Source organism: Acanthisitta chloris, unplaced genomic scaffold (assembly GCF_000695815.1).
Source record: "Acanthisitta chloris isolate BGI_N310 unplaced genomic scaffold, ASM69581v1 scaffold739, whole genome shotgun sequence".
In the NCBI taxonomy this organism is placed as follows: domain Eukaryota; kingdom Metazoa; phylum Chordata; class Aves; order Passeriformes; family Acanthisittidae; genus Acanthisitta; species Acanthisitta chloris.
In genome coordinates this window covers 12,083-30,093 of record NW_008692864.1, presented here as the reverse complement: position 1 = coordinate 30,093, position 18,011 = coordinate 12,083, and the positions used below count along the sequence as shown (strand labels likewise).

General features: G+C 47.2%; 1 protein-coding gene across 2 annotated transcripts in view; it reads left to right on the top strand.

Moving 5' to 3' along the window:
* Nucleotides 1-1,749: 1,749 nt before the first annotated feature.
* The window catches only part of KPNB1 (karyopherin (importin) beta 1), a 23,241-nt gene continuing 6,979 nt past the window's right edge, over nucleotides 1,750-18,011 (top strand). The window contains exons 1-11 of one of the 2 annotated variants that reach the window (XM_009082808.1): nucleotides 1,750-1,944; nucleotides 4,083-4,235; nucleotides 5,317-5,376; nucleotides 5,487-5,576; nucleotides 6,017-6,127; nucleotides 7,978-8,079; nucleotides 10,372-10,596; nucleotides 11,326-11,517; nucleotides 13,339-13,469; nucleotides 15,685-15,832; nucleotides 16,653-16,724. In XM_009082808.1, coding sequence (XP_009081056.1) covers nucleotides 1,828-1,944; nucleotides 4,083-4,235; nucleotides 5,317-5,376; nucleotides 5,487-5,576; nucleotides 6,017-6,127; nucleotides 7,978-8,079; nucleotides 10,372-10,596; nucleotides 11,326-11,517; nucleotides 13,339-13,469; nucleotides 15,685-15,832; nucleotides 16,653-16,724 — 1,401 coding nt within the window. In that variant the 5' untranslated portion in view covers nucleotides 1,750-1,827. The remainder of the gene's footprint in view (nucleotides 1,945-4,082; nucleotides 4,236-5,316; nucleotides 5,377-5,486; nucleotides 5,577-6,016; nucleotides 6,128-7,977; nucleotides 8,080-10,371; nucleotides 10,597-11,325; nucleotides 11,518-13,338; nucleotides 13,470-15,684; nucleotides 15,833-16,652; nucleotides 16,725-18,011) is intronic. The other variant, XM_009082807.1, reaches the window with a different exon arrangement.

The following is an 18,011-nucleotide window of genomic DNA, read 5'->3' as shown; positions in this document are numbered from 1 at the left end:
TCCTTTCCTCTCCCTCCCTCCCTCCTTCCTTTCCTCTCCCTCCTTCCCTCCTTCCTTTCCTCTCCCTCCTTTCCTCTCCCTCCCTCCCTCCTTTCCTCTCCCTCTTTTTCCCCTTTCTCCCTCCTTTCCCACCTGAGAGATATTCCATTGGTTGGTTTCTCCATCTCAGCCTGGAGAGGAGAAGGTTGTGTGGAGAACTCAGAGCACCTCCCAGTGTCTGAAGAGGCTCCAGGGAAGCTGCATTGGGAATCTGTTAGGAACTGCAGTGACAGGACAAGGAATAATGGAGAGAAACTGAAATAGGAAGAAAATACAACATCGAAGTGGATATTTGGGAAACGAAGGTGTAGAACTGCATATGCTGATTAAATGCATCTCCTTCCCTCCATTTGTAAAGAAACAGTTCTTGAATACAGAAAAAAAAATATTCTAAATGATTGCAATGAAAATGCCAAGAAATCAGCTTATTTTTTCAGCCCATCATGGCACAAACTGTTTGGTGCTTGGGAGGAACTTAACCTCCAGGTTGTGCAACTTTTGCAGTTTTGCTTTCTAATGAAGTGGGAAGGAACTGTTTGAGTCATTGCTGGGCTATGGCACAGGGAGTTAAAGGATGTGGTGTAATCACAGCTGGATCTCACTTCCTGCATGGGAATGTTCATCTCAGCCATCAGTTACCCTGCTCACAGCCTGCAGCAGGAAGCACCACGAGCCAACTGCTTTCTTGGGAAGGAATGTGTTTGGATAACATTCTCCTGTAAAGACAGGCTGACCCTATAAAACAAGCTGAGGAAGTTGGGTCTGTTCAGCCTGGAGAAGACAAGGTTGTGTGGAGACCTTGGAGAATCTTCCAGGAGCTGAAGAGGCTCCAGGGAAGCTGCAGAGGAACTGTTGGTTAGGAGCTGCAGGGACAGGACAGGGAGGAATGGGGAGAAATTGAAAGAGGAAATTTAGATTAGATATTGGGAAGAAATTCCTCCCTGTGAGGGTGGTGAGACACTGGCACAGGTTGCCCAGGGAGGCTGTGGCTGCCCCAATCCTGTCACTGTTCATTCCAGGTTGGCTGAAGCCTTGAGCATCCAGATCTGGTGGGAGATGTCCCTGCCCAGGGCAGGGGGTTGGGACTGGATGAGCTCTAATCTCCATCCCATCCCCATAACATACCATGATCCTATAATTTCAGGAGATAAGCAATGTCAGTGTCACCTGCACTTGCTCAGATGTTTGATGCTTGTGGATTATATAAGCTATACAAGTTTTAGGGTGAAATTAGGACAAGGTTCTTCCCCCAGAGGTGTTTGGACCCTGGAACAGCTCCCCAGGGCAGTGGTCACAGCCCCAAGCCTGAAGGAGCTCAAGAAGGGTTTGGACAACACTCTGAGGCACAGGATGGGATTGTTGGGGTGTCCTGGGCAGGGCAGGAGTTGGCTCAATGGTCCATGTGGGTCCCAATCCCTTACCATTCAGTGACTCTGTGTGAAGGATTTGGGGTGGGGGTTGCCTGTCTGTGGTCCCTGAGCTAGGCAGTGGTCACAGCCCCAAGCCTGAAGGAGCTCAAGAAGGGTTTGGACAACACTCTGAGGCACAGGATGGGATTGTTGGGGTGTCCTGGGCAGGGCAGGAGTTGGCTCAATGGTCCATGTGGGTCCCAATCCCTTACCATTCAGTGACTCTGTGTGAAGGATTTGGGGTGGGGGTTGCCTGTCTGTGGTCCCTGAGCTAACTCCCTGCCCTTTCCCCCAGGTGTTGCAGACCTTGGGCACAGAGACATATCGGCCCAGCTCAGCCTCCCAGTGTGTGGCTGGAATTGCCTGTGCAGAGATCCCCATGAACCAGTGGCCAGAGCTCATCCCTCAACTGGTGGCCAACGTCACCAACCAGCACAGCACGGAGCACATGAAAGAGTCCACGTTGGAGGCCATTGGATACATCTGCCAGGACATTGTGAGTGCAGTTCTGTGCTGTTTGAAGGGTTGTTGTGTCTCCTCAGCACCTTTGCTTTTCCTTTCTCACACCTCTGCTTGGGCTTGGAGCTCTCCGGGGAGAGTTAGGGTGGGTATTAGGGAAAGGGAGTTCATCCAGAGGCTGTTTGGGCCCTGGGACAGGGTTAGGTTGGATATCAGGACAAGGTTCTTCCCCCAGAGGTGTTTGGGCACTGAACAGCTCCCCAGGGCAGTGGGCACAACCCCAAGGCTGACAGAGCTCCAGGAATGTTTGCCCAATGCTCTCAGGCACAGGGTGGGATTGTTGGGGTGTCTGTGCAGGGCCAGGAGTTGGACTGGATGAGATGCCTCATCTCTGGAGGTGTTTTCCCCATCCTTACAAGTGTTCCAGGTCAGGTTGGATGGGGCTTGGAGCAACCTGGGCTGGTGGAAAGTGTACCTGTCCATAGCAGTGGGTTGGAACTAGATGAGCTTTAAGGTTATTCCAACCCAAACCATTCCATGATTTTATGATCCTTGGGTTTCCCTTCCAGCTCAGGATATTCCATGATTCTTTGCCTTGATCTTGGAGGGCTTTTCCCACCTGAAGAGTCCATGATTCCAGGAGGGTGTGATGCTCCCTAGTGCTGTCCTGTGTCTAATCCTTGCTGGGGATGTCTGTGCTGACAGAACCCTTGGAGCACACCCAGGGATAGTGCCTGGAAGGACTGACCTGCTTTCCCAGCACAAATCCAGGTCATCTTTCCTAAGGAGCAGCTTGAAGTCTCTGTGTCACTGTGGCCACACGAGGCTGGTGTCAAACTTCAGCTTCTCATCCAAATATCACAGCAAATAATGATCAGTGTTTGATACCTTTCTGCTCTGGGCAATCCTGAGCTTCATCTGGCTAGGGATACTCTGGATTTAGGGAGTAGGAAGAACATTTAGCTCTTGGAGGCACTTCCTACAGAAGCTTTGGTGAGTTCATCAGGACTTTGCAGCCTCTGGTGTGAGATTGGGTGGAAAACTCTGTGTCCTGCCTGAGCTGCCACCGAAAAACAGAGTTTGCTCCTGACTTTTTGTGGTGGCACTGAGTGTCCTGGAGAAGGTCCCCGTGGTGTGTCCCTGCTGGATCCTCAGTGCAGTGAGGCAAGGAGGGAAATGTTGTGCTTGGAGCTTCATTTGGCCTCAGGTTGGTTTCACTTGGGAGAAAAGTGACATGAGAGGAAATCCATGTGGGGAATCCTGAGTCCCTGCAAGGCTGGAGTGCCTGATCCTGCTTTTTTTTTTGAGTGGAACTTCCTGCTAACCTCTGGATTTTGGCTCTTTTCCAGCTTATATTTGTTTTTATAAGATTCCCCTAACTAAACCATATAATAACTAACTAAAACTCTATAAACAGAACTAATATTCTATAGATATAACTCCTATACTCTGTATTTAACCAATGTATCACATATAACACAAACATATATTATATAAACTGTATAAAAGTGAGAAATAAACCTCTAAGTTATAGCACTGTGACACAATTTGTGACCATATTTTGGGCATCTCAAATTTCTCTGTTGGCTAAATCCTGAGGTAACAATTCATCCAGTTATTTGTGAATCCTTCAGCCTTAGATTGACCTCAAAGAAAAATGAATATTGAGTGTATATTCATAGCTTTATTCTTTATCTGTTACCTGCTCAACTCTCTTTTTGAGGCCTTAAAAATAACTGTTGCACAGTTATTTAACAATTTCCTGTCCAAACACTGAAATTTTGGCCTTACACCTAAAAAGGTTTGGCAAATTTACCAGTTAAAGCCTCACCCAGAGCTGGTGCAAAGCTCTGCCCAATCCATAGCCATAAATTACTTGGAGATCAGTGTTTTTTGAGCTTTCTGGATGAATGAAGTCAAGCCCTGAAGCTTGTTGGCTTAGGTTTGATCCAGTGAGGTTTAGTTGGCATTTGTGACTTGAATATCTGAGTGTTTGTGCTTTTCCCATCTCAGAAGCTGCAAAGATGTTGTGGTAGAGGAATTCCTTGGATTTCTCAGGGAACAAATGACTCCTTGGCTTTATATCCTACTTGTAGACACCAGGATTGAGCTTGGAGGGTATTTGAATGTATGGAAAAAGCTGTTGAGGTGATGAATAACTTTGTCTTCATTCAGGATCCAGAGCAGCTCCAGGACAAATCCAATGAGATCCTGACAGCCATCATCCAGGGCATGAGAAAGGAAGAGCCCAGCAACAATGTGAAGTTAGCAGCTACCAACGCACTCCTGAACTCTTTGGAATTCACCAAAGCAAACTTTGACAAAGAGGTGAGGAGGGAACAAGCCTTGGCCTCCAAATCCCAGGGGGAATCCATGGTCTGTGATGAGGAATCATGCACCACGCTGAGTTTTGATGCATAATCCTGTTCCAGCTGAGACTTGGATTCAGCCCTAAATCCAGGAGGTTCCTGTAAAGCAGGAATACTGTGGAAATCTTCAATGGAAAGGAAGAATTGGCTCTTTTTTTTTTTTTGGGGGGTTGTATTGGAGCTGACCTTAGAGTTTAGCCTGTTGGATGCTCTGCTGCCTGATCCAGCCCTGTCTGTAAAGCTGCAGCACGAGGACAAGCTTGGATCAGCACTTCCTTTCAAGGGCTGTGGCAGCAATCCAGGTTTCCCTTTGCCTCTGAACAGGGTTGGGGGAGGAAAAGTCTTCCCACCAGAGGCCTCGGGATGAGCCTCTTTGCACAATAGCTAAACCTATTGATTTCTGCTTTGCCTTCTCAGATTAAGTCTATCCCCAAATCTCAAACAGGGAGAGTGTGGAATTAATATTGAACCTCAAGCTTAGAAGAGGTTTTTAATGGCAACTCTCCCTCAGCTCCTCAGAGGGTGTTGAGGAACATCAAGTGATGCTTGGAATTGGGGGTGGGAGGTACATGGTCCATTCAGGCTGTGCTTTTGCTGAGTTCAGACCTGTAAATAGGCTGATTAGGGCAAAATAATTACTTAAATCCCTTCCTTCCTACCCAAACGGGAGTGTCCAAGTGCTGCCCCTCAAGAAATACATGTCCTGACATGAGTTTCCTGGAAGACATTGCTGAAATGGTTCAGGGAACAGCAGGATTTGGGTTTTTCTCCCCCTCAAAGCTGTGTCTTTAGTGCTCCTCTCTTTCTATTTTGGTTCAGCCTTTGAAATGGCAGTTGGGAATTCCCATTTTGGGGCAGAAATGGTTTCAAACAGTGCAGTGAGTAGTGCCCTGTGCTGTCCTTGGAACTTCAGAAGTGCTTCAAGAGTGCCTTGGCCTAGCCCAGCCACAAACCCACCCTCCCCAGGAAGCCTTGCAAAGCCTCAAAATGCTTTTGTCAGACATTTCTAACATCCTTTTCATTTCTTTTTTTTTCCCTAGTCTGAAAGGCACTTTATTATGCAAGTAGTCTGTGAAGCAACACAGTGTCCAGACACAAGGGTGAGTGAATTCTTGGGGTTGTCTCTGTACCTCTCTGGGACAGCTGTGGGGAAACTCTGAGGCTGAAAGAAGCAGAACTATGTGAAGTGCTGTTTTTTCCTCTCCCTCAGGTACGAGTTGCTGCCTTACAGAATCTGGTGAAGATTATGTCCCTTTACTATCAGTATATGGAGACCTACATGGGCCCTGCCCTGTTTGCTGTGAGTACTCAGCTTTCTCTGCTCTGTTCTCCATGTTCTCCTCTATCCTAACTCATTTAAAGAGTTTCCTTCCATTCCTGTTTACTCTTTCCTTGGCAGCAAATCCTTTCCTGGATGCAGTGAATCCTTCAGCAAACCCCTAAATGGATTTTAACCTCCCTAAGATGTTTCAGACCTGAGACTCCAAAAGCTGAGGCAGTTCTGTTTGCTGTTGTGCCCTGCAGCTCTCCCAGGGGGCTCAGGGCTGGTAAACTTCCACATAGGATTGTTCCCAAGAACAATAACTCCAATGAGGCATCCAATTTCAGACAATCTGGAATCTCCTACTGGCTGGCCAGAGTTGGGACATGTATTTCAGGAGGAATAACTTACTAAAGTGGCCTTTTCTCCTTGTTTTCTTTCTAAAATGGCCTTTTCTCCTTGTGTTCCTGGTTCTGCAGATAACTATTGAAGCAATGAAAAGTGACATAGATGAAGTGGCTCTGCAGGGAATCGAGTTCTGGTCCAATGTATGTGATGAGGAGATGGACTTGGCCATAGAGGCCTCAGAGGTGAGTTCCCTGGAAAGGGTTGGATGCCTGTGAGCAGTTTGGGAATGCTAAAATATCTCAACACCTGAACATCCTCCTGTTCTTCCAAGTTGGATAGTGTAGGAGAGCTCACCTGAGTCCTCAGGGACAGCACTGATCTCTGCTCTGGTGACCAGTACAGGGCACAAGGAATGGCTGGAGCTGTGTCAGGGGAGGATTGGGATGGATTTTAGGACAAGGTTCTGCCCCCAGAGGTGTTTGGGCACTGAACAGCTCCCCAGGGCAGTGGGCACAGCCCCAAGGCTGACAGAGCTCCAGGAGTGTTTGGATAACACTCTCAGGCTCAGGGTGGGATTTTGGGGTGTCCTGGGCAGGGCAGGAGTTGGATCATGATCCTTATGAATCCCTTTCAGGATATTCCATAGTTCTGTGACAGGATATGATGCATATCTGTGCGAGCTCAGAGACCTGAGGCAGCACAGAGCCCTCGGGGCTGACTCTGGGGGTGTCACTGCACCATCAGCACAGACTTGGGGTCCCCAGAGTAGTTTCTAGCTCTTTGCTTGGCTGCTGACACTTTCCTTGCCCAGTGGTCAGGTTATTCTGCTCCCCAGGGTGAATGTGAGGCTGTAGCTGAGGTGGAATTCCCTTTAATCAGAGAATCATATCATGGATTGGGTTGGAAGGACCTTCAATCCCATCCAGTTCCACCCCTAGGGACACCAGCCCCTAGCCCAGGTTGCTCCAAGCTTCATCCAACCTAACCTGGAACACTCCTAGTGCCTCCTTACCCTTGTAGGAACAAATTTGGGTCGTTTTGTAGCTTAATGTAAAGCTCTTAGTGAAGTTTGACTCTGCCTTTTCCCTTCCTAGCTGTGCTTAGGCTGAGCTGCCTTTCCAAATGAACAAAAACCCACTCTGAGCCTGACTGGGAATGGAGATAAAGCCTCAGTGACAGGTTTGATGAGAACAGGCTGTGACATACAAGTGCTGGTTCTCTGCCAACACTACCTGACAGCTACCTGATTCCTTTTTAGCATTCCAAACCAAACTCCAGCTGTAAGCTTAACCTAAATGTGCATTAAGCATGTATTCCAGGCCACAGATTCTCAGTGCCATGAAAATCTTGGAGCTGTTGCTCTTCAAGAGTGTCTTGATTTATATCCCTCATGGAATAAAAGAGCATTTCTTTAATCACCTCCTGGTTTGAGGGTCTAGGGGTGTCTTTAATGGAAGATTTTGCAGGTGTTGAAGGGCTTAGTCCTCCCCCCAAAAAAATCCTGATCACTCTAATCCATTATTTATGAATGAAATATAAAATTAGGGCTGAAATAAAAGCAATTATCCCCTCAAATGGATGAGGCTGGAGAGGAATTTGGGGTATTGTTCTGCATGCAGATGCTGTTTGCATAAATTAGCTGGGGAGATCAATAATAGCTGAAACTTTGAAGGGCTCTAGATGAATCAGATCCATCTTTAAATATCTATTTATGTTGGATACCCCAAAAAAACCAACCAAAAACAAGGATAAAAGGACAGGCAGCAGTTTGTCTTATTTGCTCAAGACCTTTTGCTCCTTCACCTTGAGGTCACTTGTTAATTACACCTGACTGGAAACTGAAAATAGTGATAATTGTAGCCTGTGAGAGGATCTCTATGTGCATGGAATGGGAAATGAAACTTGATTTTTTAAGCATTTAACTAGGGGCAGAGTGTCCTTGAGGTTCCTGTGAGTTCTGGTGAGTTCCAACTTGGCTTGGGAAGGAGAGGGAAGCATAGGGAGAGAATTTGTGTCTCCTGCAGTTCAGAATTCAACTCTAAAGCCACTAAAGTAAATTTTTCACCCTCTTTTTTGTGTTTTTTTTTTCCAGGCAGCAGAACAAGGAAGACCTCCAGAGCATACTAGCAAGTTCTATGCTAAAGGGGCACTTCAGTACTTGGTGCCTATCCTAACACAGACATTAACAAAGCAGGTGAGTTCCCAAGCCCTGAGGAGTGTCCAGGCTCAGGTGCTGTGTCTGCTCTGAGGGGCTGGAGCAAAGGAGATGCTGTTGAAGGGGGAGTTGGTGTCAGGGTGGTCTTTGCTCCCTTGGGAAGTGAGTTCATGGAATCCTCAAGGTTGGAGGAGAACTCTAAGATCATCAGGTCCAACCATGAACCTGTCACTGCTGGAACCTCTAAACTCTAAATCATATCCTGCAGTGCCAGATGCAGATGCCTCTTAAACACCTCCAGGGATGGTGACTCCACCACCTCCCTGGGCAATATTCCAGTGCCTGACCACCCTAACAGGAAAAAAAAATTCCTCACATCTAATGTGAATCTCCTTGGGCACAGCTCAGTGTCCCTGTGCAGAGCTCCTGGGAAGCCTCAGGTGCTTCCTGCAGCTTGGCACAGCCAGACTGGGCAGCTAACTGTGTGCTCTGCACCCTCCCTGGCACAGCCAGCCAGGATGGGCTTGGAACCACCCAAAAACCACTCAGAGAACCCCAGGAAGCACTTAGAGGTCTCCTCCAACCTTGAGGATTCTGTGATTCTCTAAGATCATCAAATCCAACCATCAACCTGTCACTGCTGTAACCTCTAAACCCTAAACCATATCTTCCAGCCCCAGGAGTTGTGGCTCCAGGAGGTCCCAGAGGTGTTCCAGGCAGTCCTTGGTCAGTGATGAGACATCATGCACCACTCTGAAGGAATGATGCATCAGTGTTAGGGCTGAGACTGGGGATTGCCTGCAGCAGCACTTTCCTGCTGGATTCTCTTAACACATCCCTGGATTTATGGTTCCTGGGAGAGATTTAGAGTTAAATGGATTCCTAACAAAATATCTGGGAAACCAAACCCAATATAATACAATCTCTGTATCATCTGAGATCCAATCCCTGAAATTTTAGAGCTTTCCCTCTTGCCTGTGTTTGTTTAGCATCTGTTAAACACTTCCCAGGGCCTTGTTTGGGCTGTGCTTCATAGCCTAATCAAAGCTAATGGAACCACTTGCTACAGCAGGTGTAATTATAAAATAAAACTGTTAATTAAGCCATGCAGGACAGAGTTCATTTGCCTAGGAGAATGCTTGGAGCTCTGGTTGAACGCAGGAAATTGTTTCCCTGTTTGTTTCTCATCTGAGTTAAATTGCAGGAGGTTCTCAAGGGCTTGTTAAAGCAGGAGGGAGAAAACAGGTGAATCACAGGTTGGAGCTTCAGAGGGTTCAAGAGCCTGAGCTTGGTTGGGGGAAGGAGCTATTAACTGGTGCAGGAGCCACTCTGGGAGGGATGGCATGGATTAAAAGGATGAAAGCTCCAGCTGGATCACAGAGCAGCAGTTTGGGTGGTAGATGAGGCCACTGCAGGTGCTCAGTAGAGCTCTCAGCCTTACCCCAGGGCTGGAAAGGTGCAAGAGCTTGGGTTGCTGCTCTGCCAGAGATGGTCCAGACTAGCATTGAGTTCTAGATCCAACACCTGGTCCCAAACCAGTGTTATTTCCATGACACTTGTGGGTGGGAAGGGCTTTCCTCTAGTCCCAAACCAGTGTTACTTCCACATCTCCCAGGGATGGGAAGGGCTGTTTTCCTGGTCCCAAACTAGTGTTACTTCCACAGCTCCTGTGGGTGGGAAGAACTATTTCCCTGGTCAGAAACCAGTTACTTTGTGATCTCCTAGGGATGGGAAGGGCTGTTTTCCTGGTCCCAAACTAGTGTTACTTCCACAGCTCCTGTGGGTGGGAAGGGCTTTCCCCTCGTCCCAAACCAGTGTTACTTCCACAGCTCCTGTAGGTGGGAAGAACTATTTCCCTGGTCCCAAACCAGTGTTACTTCCAGTTCTCCTAGGCATGGGAAGGGCTGTTTCCCCTGGTCCCAAACCAGTGTTACTTCCATGACTCCTGTGGGTGGGAAGGGCTTTCCCCTGGTCCCAAACCAGTGTGATTTCCAGATGTCCTAGGGATGGGAAGAGCTATTTCCCTGGTCCCAAACCAGTGTTACTTCCATGGCTCCTGTGAGTGGGAAGGGCTGTTTCCCCTGGTCCCAGACCAGTTATTTCCATGACTCCTATGGGTGAGAAGAGCTATTTCCCCTGCTCTTAAACCAGTGTTATTTCCATGACTCCTGTGGATGGGAAGGGTTATTTCCCTGGTCCCAAACCAGTGTTACTTCCACAGCTCCTATGGGTGGGAAGAGCTGTTTCCCCTGGTCCCACACCAGTTATTTCCATGACTCCTGTGGGTGGGAAGAGCTGTTTTCCCTAGGCTGACTAGGGTTGCTGTTGCAGGATGAAAACGATGATGATGATGACTGGAACCCCTGCAAAGCAGCAGGAGTGTGCCTCATGCTCTTAGCCACCTGCTGTGAGGATGACATTGTCCCTCACGTCCTGCCCTTCATCAAAGAACACATCAAGAACCCTGACTGGAGGTACAGGGACGCAGCTGTCATGGCCTTTGGGTGTATTTTGGAAGGGCCAGAGCCCAACCAGCTCAAACCTCTAGTAATACAGGTGAGTTTTGGGGGAGGGTTGGGAGGTTTGTACTGCTAAAAGTCACTGGGGGGTTTGGTGGAGGAGACCTTGGGCAAACTATTAAATCCTGGAGATCTAGATCCCTTGAGATCACTCTAAATCTTGGAGTCATCTTTAGATCACTAAATCCTGGAGAGCTGCAGGATTTGAGATAACTCGTAAGTCCTGGAGTGATCTTTAGATCTCTCTGAAGCCTGGAGGGCTGCAGGACTTTACATCTCTCTAAATCTTGGAGAGCTGCAGGACTTTAGGTCTCTCCAAATCTTGGAGTGCTGCAGGACTTTCTTGGAGAGCTGCAGGACTTTAGATCTCTCAAAATCTTGGAAAGCTGCAGGATTTCAGATCTCTCCATGTCTTGGAGAGCTGCTGGACTTTAGATCACTCCAAGTCTTGGAGAATTGCAGGACTTTAGATGTCTAAACCCTGGAGAGCTGCAGGACATTAGATCTCTCCAGATCTTGGAGAGCTGCAGGACTTGAGGATCCCTGACTGCAGGTGCCTCAACTCTGAAGTTTTACCCCTGGAAAACAACTTAATGAAGCTTAACATAGCAGAACACAAAGCTTAAAGTAGCAGAAGTGTGGCCTAGTGTGTCCTGTCCTCCTCACACCGTTGAGAGCTCCGGGGGAGACTCATTACAAGTAGAAATGGTGGTGAATTCTCCATCAGTGATGCCAATCTCTTTCTCCTGGCTGTGTTGTGCTGCAGGCCATGCCCACACTAATAGAGCTGATGAAGGACCCCAGCGTGGTGGTGCGGGACACGACGGCCTGGACCGTGGGCAGGATCTGTGAGATGTTGCCCGAGGCAGCCATCAACGACATTTACCTCGCGCCGCTGCTGCAGTGCCTCATGGAGGGGCTCAGTGCCGAGCCCAGGGTGGCCACCAACGTCTGCTGGGTGAGCAGCACCCCCAGGCTCTGGGGTACAATGGTATCAACAAGGGAATGCAGCTCCGAAGGTTGGGAATGAGCTTTAAGGTCATCGAGTCCAACTGTTGTGTCATCACCAAACCATGTCCTCAAGTGCCACGTTGATGTGGGATTTTTGGACGTTTCCAGGGTTGGGGGCTCCTAACACTGCCCTGGGTAGTTTGTTCCAATGCTTGGCAACCTTTTCCATGAGGAAAGTTTCCCTATAGGTTTTCCCTGGCACAGGTTGAGTTTGCTCTCATCTTGTCACTTGTTTCCTAGGAGAAGAACTCAACCCTGATGTGGCTCCAAGCTCCTGGCAGGAGGTTATGTGGATATATATAGATGCAAATTCATATATATAGATGCAAATTGATATATATGCATACAAATTGATAGATCTGAACACAAATTAATACAGATTAATTAATACAGATGCATATGAGTACTAATCTGGTGAGGCCACACCTTGAATCCTGTGCTCAGCTCTGGGCCCCTCAGCTCAGGAGGGACATTGAGGGGCTGGAGCAGGTTCAGAGCAGAGCAGTGAGGCTGGGGAAGGGACTGGAGCACAAGTGCCATGAGGAGAGGCTGAGGGAGCTGGGGGTGTTCAGCCTGGAGAAGAGGAGGCTCAGGGGAGACCTCCTCACCCTCTGCAACTCCCTGAGAGGAGGTTGGAGTCAGGTGGGGGTTGGTTGGACTTGACTTGATGACCTTGGAGGTCTTTTCCAACCTGGTTGGTCCTATGATTTTATGAGTTATGTATATACACACCTAACTGGATTTCAGAGCTGATTCTTGCCTTGCTCACCCAGCACTTGACACTAAGTGACCTTGAGTCTGTTTTGTGGCTCTGGTAGAAAAGAAGAAAGGGAGAAAAATGGAGTTTAAGGAGGAAAAAATACAGTATTTATTGAGTGTGGCTTTTCCAACCTGGTTGGTCCTATGATTTTATGAGTTATGTATATACACACCTAACTGGATTTCAGAGCTGATTCTTGCCTTGCTCACCCAGCACTTGACACTAAGTGACCTTGAGTCTGTTTTGTGGCTCTGGTAGAAAAGAAGAAAGGGAGAAAAATGGAGTTTAAGGAGGAAAAAATACAGTATTTATTGAGTGTGGAAGTTGCCTTTGGTTTGTAAATGCTATGGAAAGTGACCTTGGTAACTGCCCCTGCTGCCAGGTGGGGTAACTGCTTGGAAAAGCAATGCTGGGATTTAGGATTTCCTTGGGTGCAGCTGGATTGCCTTAAGGGAGAGCTGAGATCCCATTTTATCCCTCACCTAAACCTCCTCCTGCACTGATTCCTTATGGAGCATGAGATTTTTTTTCCTGTCTTGCTGCAGATCTCCTCCCCATGAGCATGTGTGATCCTCACACATGGGGGATGTGTCCCTCACTCCTCCTGAGAGAGCTCTCAATTAGAGTCGAGCTCGAGATGAAGATTTGCATGTCAAAACAAGTTCTGGGAATGACAGGAGTGATTCTTTTAGCCTTCCAGTGGTTTAAAGACTCATCAGCACAGGAGGTTTTCCCTGTCACAAGTCCATGTAGCTGTGGCTTTTGTCTCCTGAAGTTGATGACTACTATATGTTTGCAGATTCCAAGGAGAATCAGGAAGCTTTGAGCTCCTCGAAGCCACCTGTGTCTCTGCACAGCTACAACTGCTCTGGAGTAGTTCATCCTCCACGAGTTTGGGGTTCTGAGAATGCAAACTGATGGAAGAGGTGTTTGTGGACCTGTGAGGGAGTAAAAGCCATGGTGGTTGTGTGTTTGAGGCAGTAACAGCAATGCTGTTGTGTGTTTCAGGCCTTCTCCAGCCTTGCTGAAGCTGCCTATGAAGCTGCAGATGTGGCTGATGATCAGGAAGAACCATCAACCTACTGCTTATCCTCCTCCTTCGAGCTAATAGTCCAGAAACTTCTGGAGACTGCAGACAGGTAACTCTGAACCTCTGCCAAGAGCCTTTTTTCTGGTTCTTCCTTCCTGCAGGCTCCTGTCTCTCCTCTGGCTGCTCAGATCTGAGTGGTGCTGGAGCAGAACTGGGATTGGTGGTGTCACAGGGAATAGAGAATCTCCAGGGGGATAACTCTTCCCACTGAATAATTCCTCAGTCTTTTGGCCAGATCTGTTTGAGGGTTCCTCCTAGAGTGTCTCTGCCCTGTTTGAATCTTACCTGTTTCACTTTGAATCTCTCCTATTTCACTCTGAATCTCTATTTGAATCTCTCCTATTTCACTCTGAATCTCTCCTATTTCACTCTGAATCTCTATTTGAATCTTGCCTGTTTCACTTTGAATCTCTATTCTACTCTGAACGTCTTCTGTTTCGTTTTCAACCTGTTTTACTCTGAACTCTCCTGTTCTCCTTTGAATCTCTTGTTTTACTCTGAATCTCTCTTGTTCAATCTCTATTTTACTCTAAATCTCCTGTATCACTTTGAATCTCTCCTGTTTGACTGAATCTCTTCTGTTTGACTTGGAATCTCTCCTGTTTGAATCTGTATTTTACTCTGAATCTCTCCTGTTTGACTCTGAATCTCTCCTGTTTGACTCTGAATCTCTCCTGTTTGACTCTGAATCTCTCCTGTTTGACTCTGAATCTCTCCTGTTTGACTCTGAATCTCTCCTGTTTGACTCTGAATCTCTCCTGTTTGACTCTGAATCTCTCCTGTTTGACTCTGAATCTCTCCTGTTTGACTCTGAATCTCTCCTGTTTGACTCTGAATCTCTCCTGTTTGACTCTGAATCTCTGTTTTACCTTGAATCTCTGTTTCACTCTGGTCTCCTCTGTTCTACTTTGAATCTCCTGTTTCACTTTGAATCTCTCCTGTTTTACCTTGAATCTCTATTTCACCTTAAATCTCTCCTGTTTGACTTTGAATCTCTCCTGTTTGACTCTCAACCTCTTCCTCTGAACTCTCCTGTTCTTTGAATCTCTTCTGTTTCACCTTTAATCTCTCCTGTCTGAATTTGTGTTTTACTCTAAATCTCTCCTGTTTCACTTTGAATCTCCTGTTTGACTTTGAATCTCTCCTGTTTGACTTTGAATCTCTCCTGTTTGACTTTGAATCTCTCCTGTTTGACTTTGAATCTCTCCTGTTTGACTTTGAATCTCTCCTGTTTGACTTTGAATCTCTCCTGTTTGACTTTGAATCTCTCCTGTTTGACTTTGAATCTCTCCTGTTTGAATCTCTCCTGTTTGAATCTGTATTTTACTCTGAACTCTCCTGTTCTACCTTGAATCTCTCCTGTTCTACCTTGAATCTCTCTTTGACTTGCAGTCTCTGAGTCTGTGTGCCCAGTTTAACACTGGTCACCTCTTGGTACAGACTCATAAGCCTCAGCCAGGTTAATCACTGCATAATCAGGAATTGCAGCAAGCCATAATTAGAGATCTGTGTGTATTGTTCCTTTTCCTGCTTGGTTCCTGCAGTGGTTGTTACTGGAGCTTCTATCCCTTTCCATCAGCACCAGGTGCTCCCAGAAGAGCTGAGGGACCTACTTAGGCTGGATAAGCTCCTGTTCCCATCTAAGCTGAAATATAAATAGCTGAGGCAAAATATTTTCCTCTCTCTTCTGCAGGTGTAAAAAAAGAAAAAGAAAAGGGGAAACTAGAGGTTTATTGTGCTTTGAAGGTCACATGAATCTTGACAGCTCAAGAGTTCAATCCCTGGATGAGTTCAATCCACTGCTGGAGCCTTTTGCTGCAGGACTGATTCTCCTTCAATGTTCAGAGCCTAAACAATTCCTGTCTAATTTCCAGCCAGGCAGGAGAGGAGTGTCTGGCTCAAGGCTCTGAAGCTCATCAGTCATTTCTGCACAGAGCTCAGCTGTCTGGGTAGCAAATCTCCCACCCTTACTGCTGTCTGGGGGTGACAGAGGGACACTGCTCATCCCTGAGACCACCTCAGAGGCTTTTCCTGTCCTTCTCTTTGCTGCCAGTGACTGAAGCTACTGAAAATCATTAATAGAGAGTGGAAAAAAAATAGCTGTGCTAAAAGTGGTTTCTCTAATTTCCTTTGCTTTCAAGGCTTGGAATACAGGAATGCAAGTGCTTGTCACAACATTGAAGTGTAGCTGTTAGTGATTGACTAAAGTCTGTTTCTAAGCAAGGCTGAACACTTGGAGCTGCAAATTCTTCCTTCTGTTCCAGGCCTGATGGACACCAGAATAACTTGAGGAGTTCTGCCTATGAATCTCTGATGGAGATAGTGAAAAACAGTGCCAAGGATTGTTATCCTGCTGTCCAAAAAACAACCCTGGTCATCATGGAGAGGCTTCAGCAAGTGTTGCAGATGGAGGTGAGTGAACCAAAGCCCAATTGATTCCTCTGGTACAGAGCAGCTGTAAAGAGCATCAGCCACATGGTCCTTGGATTCCAGGGAGGTCTGAGGAGTCATCAAGCTTCGGTTTCAGCAGGTTTGGAGGGGGCAGGATGGATGCCAAGGAGCACAGGTGACATGGTTCAGGAGGGAGAGAGGAATTTTATAGGGGCAGAGAGTGCCAGGGTAAGGAGGAATAGGTTTAAACTGCCAGAGGGCAGGGTTGGGTGGGATATTGGGAAGAAATTCCTCCCTGAGAGGGTGTTGAGGCACTGGCACGGGTTTCCCAGAGCAGTTGTGGCTGCTCCAGCCCTGGGAGTGTTCCAGGCCAGGTTGGATTGGGTTTGGAGCAACCTGGGCTAGTGGAAGGTGTCCCTGCCCATGGCAGGGAGTGGGACTGGATGAGGTTGAAGGTCCTTCCAGCCCAATCCAATCCAGGATTCCATGTGCTTGTTTAGATTGGCTATTAGGGATAAATTCCTCCCTGTGAGGTGCTGAGGCACTGGCACAGGTTGCCCAGAGAAGCTGTGGCTGCTCCATCCCTGGGAGTGTTCCAGGCCAGCTTGGATGGGGCTAGGAGAGCAACCTGGGCTGGTTTAAGTTGTCCCTGCCCATGGAAATGAGATGAGATTTAAGGTCCCTTCCAACCCAAACCACTCTGGGATTCTATATTAAGCTTCTGCTCAGTCCCTCTAGTCTTCAATTTAAAATAACAAACACTTGAAGTGCAATCTGCATCTCCTGGTGCTGTCAGGATCCAATCCAGGCTCTTCACACGTGGCACTTTCTTCTCTTGCAGTCTCACATCCAGAGCACATCCGACAGAATCCAGTTCAATGATCTCCAGTCCCTTCTTTGTGCTACTCTCCAGGTAAATTCCTGTCTCCTGTGGTTGTGGCTATGGCAAAGAGGTGATTAGGGAGGTGTTTGTTGTTTTTTTTTCCCCCCTGAGGATGCAGAGTGGGTCCTGTTGCTGAGAGCTGAATGAGGAAAGTGGATCTTGTGGCCCAGCTGACACGTGGGAGGTGACACAAGGTTCAGGAGGCTTCAGTCTTACTCTCCTGACAAAAATCAGGGCAATTTTAATAAAGAACACTGTAGGCAGCCTGTGAAAGGCTGTACCAGAGCTTGTATGTTCTGTCAGATTTGCCTCTTGTGTTGGCTACAGCCTGAACAATTCCTTTGCTTGGCACAAGCCAAAAAAAAACCAAAAAAACAAACCAACAAAACACCTCCATAAAGGCTTTAATTCCTTCCTCTGCCTCTCGTGGTTGGTGTGTTCTGCTTGCAAATAGCACTGATTAAAATGCACTGAGTGTCCTGGAAATGAAACATCTGGGAATGAGGAGCCTGTGGGACTGGGAGTTGTTGGTGCAGTGCTTACTCCTACCAACTTCCACAGGGCTCCAGCTCAGCCCCAGTGCTCCTCAGGGTCTTCATTCAGGACTTGGAGGGAGGCTAAATTTGTAGACTATACTAATTTGGGAGGAGCTGTTGAGTCCTTTGAAGGCAAAGAGACTTTGCAGAGAATCCTAGACAAATGAGGGAGCTGAATAATCACCAACCACATGAAGTTCAACAAGGGCAAGTGCTGATTTTGGACCTGAAGTATTGCAGCAAGGTGTTCAATCCCACTGAGGAAACCTCAGCAGAGACTCTTTGTCAGTGGTAAAGAGTCAAATAGACTATTTTAGTACACATTGTTTTCCTATTCTGATGGAAATATAAACATCAGCAGAGGTATAATGTTGGTTAATATTTAAAAGGAAGGAGAAAATACCATCCCTGGGAGTGCTCCTGGCCAGGTTGGATGGGGCTTGGAGCAACCTGGGCTAGTGCAAGGTGTCCCTGCCCATGGAATTTGATGATTTCTAAGCTCCTTTCCAACCCACATCATCTGAAATTGTCTAAATCAAGACCAATTATTTAAACAGCCAAACTCTATCTCTTAAGAGTGAAGAATCACACTTGAAATCACCATTTTCCTCTGCAGATTAAGGAGTTTGTCCTTATCTTCCCATAGGAAATGTGTTTTGCCAACCAGTTTAAGTCTCTGATTTAGAAGCAAAACTCCTGTTCAACCCATGCAAGTTGACACTGCTGGGACAGAAAAGGGCCTTTTTTTTTTTTTTTTTTTTTTTTCCCCCCCCAGGATCCA